This window comes from Marmota marmota, unplaced genomic scaffold (genome assembly GCF_001458135.2).
Source record: "Marmota marmota marmota unplaced genomic scaffold, marMar, whole genome shotgun sequence".
NCBI lineage: Eukaryota > Metazoa > Chordata > Mammalia > Rodentia > Sciuridae > Marmota > Marmota marmota.
The window spans coordinates 955,815-971,578 of NW_026000242.1; the positions used below are offsets into that span (position 1 = coordinate 955,815).

Genomic DNA, 15,764 nt, shown 5'->3' on the forward strand with positions numbered 1-15,764 from the left:
AAACTTATCTGCAATATTATCAAGAATTCTCCTTCAGAATATAAAACAGGAGTGGGATTAATTTCTTATGAATGCACAGGTATGTTTACACACACACCTTATTATACACACTACCCATTTTAAATTATCATGTTGACTGATAAACTATCACATTTAAAAGGATTACTCTCAAAGCTTCACAAGGTTTTGAAAAATTATTTTCCATTCATCAAGTGTATTTAATACTTTAAGAGGCCATTAGAAGCTGATTTGCTGTCAAAGCCAGTCAAATTATCAGAAAGTAAGGGTGCCTGGTATGCATTCGTTTGTAAGGCAGCAGGAGCTGAAATGTAGTCAAGAACCTTAAATAGTCAGCATCTTGGTTTTGGGTGGTTGTTTGGGGAGGGGGTTATTTGTTGTTGTTGTTGTCCCAACTACAGTCAACTGTACTTTAAGATTCTAAAGAGGAGGCCATGAATGTAGCTCAGTGGTAGAGTGCTTGCCTACCATGCCCAAGTTCCTGGTTTCAAACCCAATGCCACTGCAAATAAAAAGTTAGTAAATGAGAGTGAATACCAAACTATTTAGAAAACCCAACTATATACTGCTTATAAGCAAAACATCTAAAATGTAAGCCGGAAAGGTAAACATAAGATATAACCAGAAAGTTAATAAGTAAAGTAGGTTAAGAACTAAAATCTCTTCACTAACATAAATAAATAAATATGTATTCTAAGAAGTTACTTCCTTGCTGTCTTTCTAGGTCTCAAGGGACATGAGAAATGGCACAGCAATCACAGAGTTCATCCTCCTAGGCTTTCCTGGTATCCAAGGATTACAAGTCCCTCTCTTTATAGTGATCCTTCTCATTTACATATTAACCCTTGCTGGCAATGGGCTCATTATTGTTATTGTCTGGGTTGAGCCCAAGCTGCAAATCCCAATGTACTTCTTCCTTTGCAACTTGGCCTTCCTAGAGATCTGGTACACCACCACCATCATCCCCAAACTGCTAGAAACCTTTGTAGTAGCAAAAACAGTCATCTGTATTTCATGCTGCCTGATGCAGGCCTTCTTCCACTTCTTCCTGGGCACCACTGAGTTCTTGATCCTGGCTGTCATGTCTTTTGACCGCTACTTGGCCATCTGCAAGCCCCTTCACTACCCCTCCATCATGACCAGCAACCTCTGCCTGCAGCTGGCCCTCAGCTCCTGGGTGGTGGGCTTCACCATTGTCTTTTGTCAGACAATGCTGCTCCTCCAGTTGCCATTCTGTGGCAACAATATCATCAATCATTTCTACTGTGACGTTGGCCCCATCTTGAAAGCAGCCTGTGCAGATACCAGCATTTTGGAGCTACTGGGTATCCTGGCAACCATCTTTGTGATCCCAGGTTCACTCCTCTTTACAATCATTTCTTATATCTACATCCTATCTACCATCCTACAAATTCCTTCAGCCGCTGGTCGCCAAAAGGCTTTCTCCACCTGTGCCTCTCACCTGACAGTTGTCTCCCTGCTCTATGGAGCTGTTCTGTTCATGTACCTGAGACCCACAGCACACTCCTCCTTTAAGATTAATAAGGTGGTATCTGTGCTGAATACTATTCTCACACCCCTTCTCAATCCCTTTATTTATACCATTAGAAACAAGGAGGTGAAAGGAGCCCTAAAAAAGGCAATGACTTGTCCAAAGACCCAGCATGCCAAGTAAAACATGCAGCACATCACCTTGAGCTTAATGTAAATACCAAACTTAAATGTGAGACAGGATTATAAAGAAGTATGGTAAAACATAACCTCCCCCCCCAAAAAAAAAAACCTAGAAGTTCAGTTTTGAGGCAAAATAAAGATATGAAAGCAAATTATGAGGATTAGGGGCCCTTGTGAGAATTTGTTATATATATAAATGAACCGGGAGTTCTCCTTGAAGATAAGTGACCCAATTCTCAATAAAGAAAATCCTAGAATACCCTCAGATGCACAGGTAGAACTAGGAAAGGTAGCAGAATACAACAGTTACTAATATGGCATTATGTAAAAATGTGGATGTGTAACCAATGTGATTCTGCAATCTGTATTTGGGGTAAAAATGGGAGTTCATAACCCACTTGAATCGAATGTATGAAATATGATATGTCAAGAGTTTTGTAATGTTTTGAATAACCAATAAAAAAAGAAAAAAAATTATAAGCTAAAAGTAGAAACCATTAAAGTCAGAGATAATGTCAACAACTCTGGAAAAGTGTAAGGAATCTCATCTCCCTCCTCGTTTGAGGCAAACCTCTGCCTTGTCTCCTTGCCAAAGACATCCCATGCCTCATTTTTTCACTGCTATTACCTTCACTATAAGAGAAGTATGCTGGAGTATCCTGACGAATGTTAATGTTCTTTCAGCAATGTTTAAAATGACTCTAGTTTCTGTTTGATAATATGTGAATAAGGACACTTGCATCTTGATATGATACAAATTTGTAGGTAAACTAAAGTGTTCATTCTTAGATGGTATAAAAACATCAGCACATCTTATCAAAAGTTCAAATTTACATTTCATGGATTCTGCCAGTTTCTTTGATTTGATCTAGGTAGACATGTGCAACCAATAGATGCATCAGAGCAAATGTAACTAACAAGATCTTGTTCCTAGGAAACTCACCCCCAAGGTTACATGAACTTCATAGCTCACAGGCAGGGTTAGTTTATATCAATAATAATTAGGGCCATGTGTGTTAGCATTTCATTGCTGTGGCCAAAATACCAGACAAGAACAACTTACAGAAAGAAGAGTTTATTTCGGGCTCACAGTTTCAGAGATTCATTCTGTAGTCAGTTGACTCCATTGCTTTAGGCCTAAGGTGAGTCAGAACATCATGGTGGAAGGGCATGGGTTCATGGCAATTGGAAAGCAGAGAGAACATGAAGAGCCAGAACAAAAATATGTATTCCCCAAATGCATGCACCCAATGAACTACTTCCTCCAGTGATACCCCACTTGCCTGTAGTCATCACCCAGTAATCCATTCAAATGGATCAAGCCACTGATTAGATTACAGCTCTCACAGTCTGATCACTTTACCTCTGAATATTCCTGCATTGTATAATATGAGGTTTTGCGGGGAATACCTCACATCCAAATCATAACATCATGATTTTTAATGAAGTACAAAATGGGTCAGGTTCAAGGTCATATAATAGGCACTTTCATAGGCTTGGGATCTGGAAAATTTGTTCTTCAATAAAGTGTTAAAAATTCTGAGTTCAGTTGTAAAAGTACCTCCTTAAACTTGCCAAAATTCACATCGCTTTCATTTTTAATTCTGAGCCTTCTTTTTAATACCTAACATCTTATGGAGCAAACACTTCATGGAAATTCTGCTTAACTAAAGTGCACATATTTTCAGGAACAAGTTAACTCAAAAGCTCATTGTCAAGAATTTGGCTCGTATCTACCCAAGACCTCAACCTTTTCATTGAAGTTACTGATAGTAAAAAAACAGTAAATATCCAGGTATCTGAAGAGTAAGTTATTTGTGAAATTGGGTGATTCCTTATATGAGTCTTTATTCTCTCAGAGAAAAGTTGAATGTGCGCATTTTAGAAAAACATTTGGGCACTAGAGGACAAAGACAGAGTGGGGTGCACTATGAAATCAAGTTGTCATGTTGTCTCTGTGGCCATGGTGGCTCTTTTTCCTAAAAATAATGCTGCAGCTCCTGCAGGCCCTGGAGGCAGACAACACCTGGTTGGTGTCTTTGGCCTCCCATTTAGGCGAAGAAAAGTCAGACCTCAAGTATAGTTCCCTGGAACACTTTCTGTAATACATAACACTCTTGTTGCTCAGATTTTTGGAAGCTTCACTGCTGGACAGGCAGTGAACTGGCATTTCCAGTTCTTCAAACTGATACCTGGGTAGACTACAAAAAAAAAAAAAAAGATTCTTTTTCCCCATCAAAATCAGTACAAAGAACATTAGTCACTCTCTGGTACATGATGCCAATATGTGAATAAGACATGAAAAATGCATGAATTCATGTTGTATTTTATTTTCATGAATTGAAGGCTGTTGGCATTTTCACACCTGTTCTTCCCTTCTTTGCAGTATCTGTCAAAGTGTTTAAAGTCACACTATGCCAAAGGGAATGAAAAAGACACTGAAGCTATAAATCTAAAAACCTCAGGTTCAGACTTACACCACAGACCTGTTTTCCCTTCATGCCCATTACTCCCAAATTTCCAAGAAATTTACAAATTTTGGAGTTACTGAAAAGTCACTGATTTATGAAAATTGCCTCATTTTTATTAAAGTTTAAGTGCGCTGTTTAATTTGTATTTTCAGATTAGACAAAGCAAAGGGAGATGGATTTTAAGAAACCTATAATACAGGCACATTCCAAACATTACCAGGGAAAAAAGAAAATGTCAACCTGTAACAGTGGTCCACTTCATACTTTGAATCTAGCCCTTGATGCTCTGCCACAGCAACTTATTTTTAAACCTAGATATGTTTCTTTATCTTCTTCTCTCTCTTTTCCTCCCTAATTCTTTCCCTCCCTGATCTCAGGGAAAACACTATTACCTCTTTTCCCCATCCTAGGCAGAGTTAACTGTTCTTGAGCACACAAGTACCACAGGAACAAATTCAGACTTGGGGCTTGTACCAGAAGAGCTAGGAAATGACCATCTCCCAAATCAACAAGTCAAGTACAACTCCAGACAGAGAATGTCTGGAGTGGTGCTTTACAATGGCCTCTTTTTAAATCCCCTAATTCCCTTGATGGGCAGAATTTCAGCCTCTGGAACAGGAGTCTCCTGTATTTTTCCTTTGCTAACAAAGTAATAAAACTTCTTTTTTCCTTTTTCTTAAAACTATGTCCTCATTATTGGACTGGTATCAGAGACAAGAGCTGAACTTTTGGTAACAAATTGGTGACCCAGAAGGGACCAAGAGCAGCCTCTGCTCCAGCTTTCTTGAGCATGCCTGGCACTCCAAACGCTCCCACGTCCATGCTGAGGAAGCAAAGTGGCTGGCAGACTTGTTGAGAGTCAATTCCTGAAGTGTTAGGAGATGGATGAGTTTGCCTCCAGTCAAACTGGAGGAGCTGTTCCTGTGAGTAAAGGGTGGGGGGGACTGAGGCTGCCAACAAAACATAGGTTAGTTTTAGTTTCTGTTTTTTGCTTTTCTGGGTGCTGTTTGTTTTGCCTGCCAATCTTCTGTTAAAGCAAGAGTTGCTGTGCCCCAGTGATGGACACCCTCTGACTGAATGGGGTCGGCAGCTGCCAAAGTTCCTTTTGCTTTGGGGACTTCCAGCCATTTGGGGAATTCCCTACCATTGGTACAGTTTGCTCCATCTTGGTCCACTTCAAGAAAAAGGAAACTGAATACAGTACAGTCACAATACCCTTTGGCTATCCCGTAAGTCCCCTGGTGTGCATTTCAAGAGTCTTGATTCCACACTTCTAGTTCCTCCTCATGGGAACATCTGGTTCCTCTGTGTGGGGTCATCTTTGGAACAAGTGGTATAGGAGTTGAAGTTAAGCAGGCTTCAAGAACCTAAGGATACTTACTTCCTTTTGGTCTGTTCTAGGTTCTCGTCTGTTTGTTGGCCTTGGGTTCAGGAATTCCTTGATTGTCCATCTGTTACTGACCCTTTTAAGACACAGGCAATACTGCATTAATCCTATAGGCAGTCTCTAGGGAAAGATCTTGGATGGTCTGTTTTAAATCTTCCCACCTGTCAACCATAGTTTTGGGAATCTTCCCTGGTTGTCTATCTCTATGTTCCTTTTTTGTATGTGTCTGTTACTGGCCCTTTAAGTCATAGAGTCATGCTGCATTGATCTTACCAGTAGTGTCTTGGAAAGAAATATCTTGGCTGAATGGGCCACCTACATGTATAAGCCTATCTAAAAGAAAGATGTTTGACTGTAATACAATCTGGCTTTTGAATGTTCTTCTGGATTATTATACAATCTTGCAACTGGAGTTGGTCTGTCAGAGATAAAGTATATGAAAGAGATTTTCTGTGTATAGGCATTTATGCAGTTGCATAAAAAGGAGACTGAACAGTCAAAACTAAGTTGAGGCTCTGTGTGGATAGCAGGATAACAGGAAAAGGGGTGAAAAAATTTTAGATCCTTTCAACCCACTGCTGGCACCCCAGCACTGTTTCTCAGCCTGGCCCCAAGCAGCTGTAGATCATCTTACTGTGGGTCAAGGATACTGGCCCCTGACTGGAAAAAAGATCCCCAAGAAATCTGCCTGGGCTGTAGAAAAATAGGCAAAGAGAAACTGACCCTTGCCTTGCCTCCCAGTCCCTTTTACCCATGGCAGGGTGGAGGCAAAAGGACATGGCAATAGGTTCCAACATACTTAGTTTATAACCTGGGGACAAGAGTGATCTCGCCTTTTAAGATTTGACCGAACACTTCATTCAGCCAGGGTGTGTCCATCACTGGGGCACGGCAACTTGTGCTTTAACAAAAGACTAGCAGGCAAAACAACTGCACCCAGAAAAGATAAAAACAGAAACTAAAGCTAACCTGTGTTTTGTTGGCAGCCTCTGCAAAACTAAGGATATAAACAAATTGTAGAATGTCTAAGTAAGTTTCAGAAGATTTGTGGAAGATAAATCTCAAAAAAGTTTGTGTCTGTGATTAAACTGGCTATAGTTAGCACAAAGTTACTTGAATTTTAATGTAACTTACTTTAAACAAAGTTTGCAACATTGATTTGCTCTTATCACGATAATTTTCTTTTGTCTGTTAGGTTAGTACACAGGGAAAATAATTCTTTTTTTTTTTTTTTTAAACATATTTATTTATTTATTTATTTTTTTAGTTATTGGCAGACACAACATCTTTGTTGGTATGTGGTGCTCAGGATCGAACCCGGGCCGCACGCATGCCAGACGAGCGTGCTACCACTTGAGCCACATCCCCAGCCCCAGGGAAAATAATTCTTAAAGAAATTAAGGTTTATACTGGTTTTAAAGAATTTTAAATGATTACTTTGTGCCTGGTTAAATAAAAAAATATTATTTTAGGTTATAATAATATAGCTGACACCCTAAATATATGTGAATATATATATTTATGTGTGTATGTATACATATATATATTAAATATATGTGTATATGTATTAACTATGTTTGTATGAGCCTTGTATAAGTGTTATGTAAAAGTTTGCAAAATGAAACTTTATGTAGGTTTACAAGCAAGATAACCAATAAGTGCTCTCTTTTATACATTATTGTATCTAACATAAAAGAGCCACACTGTATTTAAAAACTTAGCTTATATCTGTTTGCCTTGACTAAATCTATTTCTGATCATTAACATTTTTTCCTTAATGTGTAAGACATTTAAGGCTATCCTTTGATTTTTTGCTATTACTGATAACCTATGCAGACCTGTGTTTATTGTTACCATGCACTGTGGATTCTAAATTTTACTTTAAAAGTTAAACTTAGTTAATATAAGGACATCTGTGTAATTGTGATACTAACCATTTCTGGTTTCTTTGTATATTAGATGTATTCATGTTCTTCAATTATACAATCCTTTTAAAATGTAAAGGTAAAACAATCTACCAAGTTGGTGTTCTCTAAACTAAAATTGTGTGTAGCAATAATCTCCTTAAGATTTATAAAGAAATAACAAATTTAGTTAGTATTTATTCACTTCATTTAATGTTTGTTACTGGATAAAGGTAACCTGCTGTCAATAATTTTATATAAAATTTTGTATATACTGAAATGGGAATTTAAATGTATTTTTAGGAGGCAATAAGGAGAGTTGGATTTATTCAAAGGTGGACAATGTGGAACATGAAAACATTTTGCCACTTTTTCCACAAAAGGGAAGTTAAGAACTCTCTTAGCTTTTGTGTTTGTTTGAGATGTAATGTCGTATTATGTCAACTGATATTTGGGTACACTCAGGAAACAATATATGACAACATTGTACAATGATACTTTAAAAAAAAAAAAGTAAAAGGTCAGCTTCAGAAATAAAGCCTTTACCATTTGTCAAGAAGTCAGTCTCACCTGAATTAAGGCTCTGCCTCTCATTCTTCTCAATGTTAGGATGGCTCCAAAGTAGGCTAGAATTAAGCTTATATAAAATTGCATTCAAAACACAGGGTTTGTTGTTGTTGTTGTTATTGTTGTAAAGATTACTTTGATCTCAAAATAAATGTGATATAATACAGAACTTAAGTAAAGGTTTGGGCAAATTGCAAAAGATATTTAGGTTTGTAAAAAAATTTTAAAAGAAAGTAAAACTTGTATGCAATTGAGTTGACAAATATATGGGTCTTTGTAAAGGCTGAATCTATAACAAAGATACTTCAGATCTTTGTATTTTATATTTTCCTTGCAAAACTCAGAACAATCTGAGTTAATTGAAGACAATAAGTTATCACCTACAAGACAAATCGGATATAATGCTGACTTCCACTACTAATACTGATCACAACTAAATAAAAAGGTACCTATAAAATTACAGATATTGAAGTTATATAACCCATTACTCACACTTGTAAAAGTGGCGAAAGACTGGTGAAACTGGCCTGCTATTTGTTTTAAACAGAAACTTGGAGAACATTGGTGTGGCTGTGTCTCTTTAATATGCTGTTTTTAAGTCCTTTGGGTATAGACGGAGGAGAGGGATAGCAGGGTCAAATGGGGGTCCCATTCCCTGTTTTCCAAGGAATATCCATACTGCTTTCCATATTGGCTGCACCAATTTGAGTCCCACCAGCAATGCATGAGTGTACCTTTCCCCCCCCCATCCTCACCCACACTTCTTATTTGTCTTCATAATAGCTGTCATTCTGACTTGAGTGAGATGATATCTTAGAGTAGTTTTGATTTACATTTCTCTAATTGCTAGCAATGATGAATATTTTTTCATATATTTGTTGATTGATTGCATATCCTCTTCTGAGAAGTGTATGTTCAGGTCCTTGGCCCATTTATTGATTGGATTATTTGTGTTATTTGTGGGTTTGTTTTTTTTTTTTGTTGTTGTTGTTTTGTTTTGTTTTTGGTGTTTAGCTTTTTGAATTCTTTATATCCCCTAGAGATTGGTGCTCTATCTGATGTGTGAGGGGTAAAGATTTGCTCCCAAGATGTAGGCTCTCTATTCACCTCACAGATTGTTTCTTTTGCTGAGAAGAAGCTTTTCAGTTTGAATCTGTCCCATTTATTGATTATTGATTTTAATTCTTGAACTATAGGAGTCTTATTAAGGAAGTTGGGGCCTAATCCCACATGATGAAGATTAGGGCCTACTTTTTCTTCTATTAGATGTAGAGTCTCTGGTTTAATCTAGGTCCTTGATCCATTTTGAGTTAAGTTTTGTCATGGTGAGGGATATGGGTTTGATTTCATTTTGTTGCATATGGATTTCCAGTTTTCCCAGCACCATTTGTTGAAGAGGCTATCTTTTCTGCAATGCATGTTTTTGGCACCTCTGTCTAATAGAAGATAATTGTAATTTTGTGCGTTAGTCTCTGTGTCCTCTATTCTGTACCATTGGTCTACCAGTCTGTTTTAGTATCTACCATGCTGTTTTTGTTACTATTGCTTTATAGTATAGTTTAAGTTCTGGTATAATGGAACCAACCTAGATGCCCTTCAGTAGATGAACAGATAAAAAAAATGTGGCATATATACAAATGGAATATTACTCAGCAATAAAAGAAAATAAAATCATGGCATTTGCAGGTAAATGGATGGCGTTTGAGAAAATGTGCTAAGTGAAGTTAGACAACCCCAAAAAAACAAATGCCAAATGTTTTCTCTAATATAAAGTAACTGACTCATAGTGGAGTAGGGAGAGGGAGCATGGAAGGAACAGACAAATATATATCTAGACATAATAGAGATATATAGTGGGATATCTAGAGATAGGGCAGAGGGGTGGGAGGGAAAAGGAGGGGGCAGGGGCTTCGCAAGGATGGTGGAATGTGATGGACATCATTATCCAAAGTACACGTATGAAGACATGAATTGATGTGAACATACTTTATATACAACCAGAGATGTGAAAAATTGTGCTCTATATGTATAAAAGAATTGTAATGCATTCCACTGTCATTTGTTTAAAAAAAATCAATTAAAAAAAAGAACATAGACTTTGGAGTTCAATGGAATATTTAAAATTTTGACATCCAGTAAATGTGTTATCATTAAACATATTATCTTCAAAAAAAACTTGAAGAAAAAAATCAAGAAGTAAAATGGCCAAGGAAAAAACATCCAATTCTTTGGTGCTTGCCTTGTTAGGCCAACCAGAACCCAGAGAATGACACGACCCCATATAGGGGCCTGCAACTTCAGTGAGTCACCAAACCTCCTGATCAGGGGAACTGATGAGGACCCTAGAGAACAGGAAGTCAACCAGACACATTCTGCAAAAAAGAGGGTCACTGGAGGTCAATATTATTCTGAATGGAGAAAAACTGAAAGCATTTTCTCTAAAAACAGGAACAAGACAAGGATGCCCATTTTTACCACTCCTATTCAACGTAGTTCTTGATACTCTAGCCAGAGCAATCAGGAAAAAGAATGAAATTAAAGAGATACAGATAGGAAAATAAGAGCTCAAATTATGTGTTCGCCAATGACACAATCCTATATTTAGAAGACCCCAAAAAAACTCCACCAGAAAACTTCTAGAGCTCATCAATGAATTCAGCAAAGTAGCAGGATACAAGATCAACACCTATAAATGAATTGTTTTTCCTATCCTTCTATGATGAATCTGCTCAAACAAAATTAGGATAAATATCCTGTTCATGATAACCTGAAAAAAATTAAATACTTGAGAATTAATCTAAAAAAATAGGTGAAAGACCTCTACAATTAAAACTATAGAACCCTAAAGAAAGAAATTGAAGAAGACCTTAGAGGATGGAAAGATTTCCCATGTTTCTGGATAGGCAAAATTAATATTGGTGATATTAAAATGGTGACTACCAAAAGCACAATACAAATTCAGTGTAATTCCCATCAAAATTCCAATGATGTTCTTCACAGAACTAGAAAAGGCAGTTATGAAATTCATTTGGAAAAATAAGAGACCCAAAATAGCTAAAGCAATTCTTAATGAGAAAAGTGAAGTAGAAGGCATCACAATATCAGACCTTAAATTACACTACAGAGCTCTAGTATCTAACAGCATGATACTGGCACCAAAACAGGCATGAAGATGAGTAGAACCGAGTAGAATATACAAAAACAAACCTATATAAATACATTTATCTGATACTAGACAAAGGTGCCAAAAGCAGTTTGGAGAAAGGATAGCCTTCTTAACAAATGCTGCTGCGAAAACTGGAAATCTAGTAAAATTAAATTTAACCCCCATCCCTCACCCTTCACAAAAGTCAACTGAAGGTAGATCAAAGACCTAGAAATTAGACCAGAACCCATGCAATTGCCAGAAGAAAATGTAGGCCCAACACACCAACATGTTGACTCAGGAAATTACTTCCTTAACAAGACTCCTTTAAAGCAAAGAAGTAAAATCAAAAATAAATGGGATGGGCTGGGGCTGTGGCTCAAGTGGTAGCGCGCTCGCCTGTCATGCGTGCGGCCCGGGTTCGATCCTCAGCACCACATACAAACAAAGATGTTGTGTCCGCCGAGAACTAAAAAAATAAATAAATATTTAAAAAAAATAATAATAAAAAAAAATAAATGGGATGGCATCGAATTAAAAAGCTTCTGAGTAGCAAAGGAAACAATTAAGAGCATGAAAAGAGAGCCAACAGATTGGGAGAAAATCTTTGCCTCCTAATCTTCCAATAGAGCATTAATATCCAGGATATACAAAGAACTCAAAAAATTTAACACCATAAAAAACAAGTAACCCAATCAATTAATGGGCAAAGGAACTAAATAAGACACTTCTTAAAAGAAGAAATACAGTCAACAAATATATGAATGACCAAGACCCTGCTCTGCACAAAATCTTTCTGTCCTGCTCCTCCTTTCCACCCCTAAAAAAAACCCTTTGTGCCCCCAGGCTCTCCACCCCATAAAAGAGCTTTCTGACATGCCGCAGTCTGGCTGGGCACAAATGCCGCAGTCTGGCTGGGCACACAATCACGACCCACCACACAGCTTGTAGATTCAAACAGCAACTCTTTATTCCCGAACTCACACCAGCCGTCTACAATCACATTCTGGGGAAACCCACGTTCTCTGCCCAAATCCACCTCCACTGGGCTTCTATCTCCCAAAAATTACTGTCTGAATCCCGTGAGAACTCAAGGGGAACTCAGGCAGCAGGATACGCCCTATTCCTAGCAGGAATAATCTTAAACCTGGAACGCCCTAAACCCGATTATCCTAAACCGGGAACACCCTAATCCGCCCTGGTCCTTGAGCAAGGTCACCTACATTCAATGTCACTGCAACATGGGGTACGCTGGCAAGGAAATTGTCATACCTACTTGGCTAATGGCTCCCAGCACTGACAGAAGTCCCCCTTTCTTCTCCCTTAGCTGGCTTTTCAAATAAAGTCAATTTTCTTATCTCAACACTTCATTTCTCATTTAATTGGCCAATCCCAGGGTGAGCAGAGGTCCTTAATTCTGTTAACACATGTGTGTACTTCCTTGTAAACTCCAGTTTTAACAAAGAATCTGCTAGGCCAGTTTATCCAGAATTCCCATCTTTGATAGCAGATGACCCTCAATATCTAATCAGTTTGAATCCTATCAGCTTAATTTAACCAGATTCCCCTCACCCCTGAAGTTTCCTCTCAGTAATTTTCCATTCACTTATTAGGTAGTAGCTAGCAGTGAGCAGTGAAATACATGGCAAGGTCACAAGCATTTTTTAAATTATGTTAGGGTCTTCTTTAAACTACTTTCAAAGTGGATGAAAAAGTAAAGTGTGTTAGTTAATTTGGAGTAAATAAACAGAATGAAAAATAAGTCAAAATAAAAGGAGTAATGGGACTAATTCTTGACAGGGTCCATTGATATTGATGTGAAGCTAGGAATTATGACTATAGGTATCTCCATTTGTCTGGGAGGGAAGATTCCTTTAGTAGCACATGAACAAAATGAGGTAACGACTGACCAGCTATTGACCCCAGTTCCCACGTTAACATGGGATTGACTTGTAGATGAAGCCCCCCTAAATAGAATAGCCACCATAACAGTTCCAGACAGGGAAAACTAAGGTCCAGAAACTCTCACTACCTGAAGTGAAGGAGGAGTTGAATACCTGATTTCCAAAGAGTACAGAAGGTGGTCCCCAGTTCTCATGGTAAACATCAAAGAGTAATAAATTTGGAGACAATGTTGCCTCCTTTGTCATTCTCTACTTGCAGAGGACCCGAGAGAGAGAGAGAGAGAGAGAGAGAGAGAGAGAGAGAGAGAGAGAGAGAGAACTCTCCTAAAGCCTCACTTTGCTTTTACTTTATTTTCACCTCACTTTCACTTACAATAAAGTTCTCTTGAATGGGTTTTGGTGTCTGACATTAAATTAAGGAACATAAGAATCAAGGTTTGGAGTTTCAGCTCCCTGCTTTCCTGTGACTCACCCCGTCCTGATCCTATCAGAAAATTCCCACTTGCCCATGCTGTATTCAGAGTTAAACTCATTCTCTTTATCCCTCTAAAAAATCTGATTGCCATGGTCCCTATACCTTTTGTGATTGTCCTGACTAAAGTCTTCCTTGCAGTGCTTTAACAAATATCACTCAATATTAGTTTTTACGATACTGAGGATTTAACCCAGAGTCAAATATGCTAAAAAGTACTCTACCACTGCAATACACACTAGTCCTTTAAAATTTTTATTTTACAACAGGGCCTTGCAAAATTGCCAAGCCTAGCCTTGAACTTGTGATCCTCTTGCCTCAGGCTCCTGAGTAGCTGGGATTTCAAGTGTATGCCACCATGCCTGACTGAATTATTTTCCTTTAAAACTAACATGTTTTTAAAAAGAACATATCTATGTATTTTTATACACTTAACATTAATATTTTAAAATATTACATACGATATATATAGAAAACATCTAGCACACAGTAGGCTTTCATAAATTGCATATTACTTTCTGTGCTGGCTAACTTTATAAATCAATTTAACCAGGCTAAGAGATGCCCATATAACTGGTAAAACATTATTTGTAAGTGTGTCTGATGGGGGTGTTTCTGAAAGAGATTAGAACTTGAATCAATAGACTGAGTAAAGAAATCCATCTCACCAACACAGATGGCCCTTGTCCAATCCATTGAGGGCACAAATAGAACAAAAGAGCTAAGAACAAATTCACTGCTCTTCCTCCTCCTTCTCTTCTTTGTTTCCTGTTTCGGTTTTGTTTTGTTTGTGTTTGTTGTTTGTTTTGTTTCCTGTACTGGGGATTGAACTCAAGGGAATTCTACCACTGAGCTTCATCCCCAGCCTTGTTTTCAAATTTTATTTTGAGACAGGTCTTACAAAGCTGTGGAGACTGGACTTAAACCTCAAACCTTCTGTGGCTATATAGCCTGAGTAGCTGGGTGTGTGTTATTGCATTCAGCTTACACAGTCTCTCCTTGAGCTGGGTCACCCATCTACTCCTGCCCTCAGACATCAGAGTGTTTCACCTTTCATATTCTTGGACTTTCATTGGTACCTTGCCTCACACCCCATCCCTGTTCTCAGGCCTTCAAACTGGAGCTGAATCACACCACCAGTGTCCCGTTTTCTAGTTTACAGAGATGGTAGAATTTAAGAGCCCAATAATTACATGCATCAATTCCTATAATAAATCTCCTTTTATATACCTATATATCCTATTAGTTGCTTCTCAGAGAACCCTAATACACTCTCCCTCCACCAAAAATGATTAATGTGTTTGGTTCAAAATGATACAGATTTCAGCAATGCATCCCACCAAAATGAACTGTGTAAGACACAGTTGGAAAGAGAAGGCCTTTGACATGACACCGGGAGAAGTGATTTACAATGCAAGACAGATAAGAAGCAAAGACAGAATGCAGGTATAGGCAGAAATGTCACCAACCCAGACAAAATTTAACAAGTGGAATCAGGGAAACAGACAAACATTCACAGGAAAAGAGAAAACAATAACTATTCTGAGCATTCACTATGTTCCAAACAGTTCCTCTAAAACTTACTTACTCCTCAGAGGTACAGTATCATGATGCTCATTTTACAAGACGAACTCTAAATTTCAGAAAGGTAGAAACATTTGCCTGAGGCCCTGCAGCTGATGATGAATGCAAAAGCCAGTATTCAAACCCAAAGCTGCTGTCTTTTCTGCCAGGCTTCAAAGGAGAAAGTAAAGAAAATATAAACACATCAATACAAATACATAGAAGTATAGGCACCCAGACCAAAAACAAGCATAAAAGATCAAAAAAAGAAAGAGAAACACCTGCAGAAGGTATGCATACAAAAAGAAGGCCCCGAGTGTTAATTTATTCGCTTCAGAGGGGCGGGGGCACGGAAGCCAAGATCCAGGAAAAACTTTTACCCATTTGTGTACTTAGGAGAGTACCCCGGTCCAATCCAGACCGGGCACATAGAGAGGACCAAACCTCCCACCGCCTAGAAAGGCTCCAGCGCGGCCAGGAGGCGGGGCGAAGAGCCTCTTCCGGTTCCGGGCGCAAAGGCCCCACGTGTTCCGACCCGCCAGGTTCCGCGCGGCTCGGATCCGGCGCCGCTGCTACGGCCGGGAGTGGGTGGAGGAGAAGCCGGGGCAGGGGAGGAGCCGCCGGAGCTGCCGGAGCCTAATCAAGAAATAAAGGCATTA

At 38.5% G+C, this 15,764-nt stretch overlaps 2 protein-coding genes across 3 annotated transcripts in view; both read left to right on the plus strand.

Annotated features, from left to right (window-relative positions):
- Nucleotides 1–721: 721 nt before the first annotated feature.
- Nucleotides 722–1,780, plus strand: LOC107145972 (olfactory receptor 6X1). The gene has a single exon (XM_015490032.2). The coding sequence runs from the start codon at nt 755–757 to the stop codon at nt 1,691–1,693; it is 939 nt and encodes a 312-aa protein (XP_015345518.1). The 5' UTR covers nt 722–754; the 3' UTR covers nt 1,694–1,780.
- A 13,826-nt stretch (nt 1,781–15,606) lies between these two features.
- The window catches only part of Znf202 (zinc finger protein 202), a 19,656-nt gene continuing 19,498 nt past the window's right edge, over nt 15,607–15,764 (plus strand). The window contains exon 1 of one of the 2 annotated variants that reach the window (XM_048795587.1): nt 15,607–15,742. The gene's annotated coding sequence lies outside the window, so the exon portion shown is untranslated. The remainder of the gene's footprint in view (nt 15,743–15,764) is intronic. The other variant, XM_015489709.2, reaches the window with a different exon arrangement.

Bases quoted from the DNA above. Each gene is read 5' to 3' on its own strand.
- LOC107145972 (XM_015490032.2), top strand. From the start codon at position 755: ATGAGAAATGGCACAGCAATCACAGAGTTCATCCTCCTAGGCTTTCCT.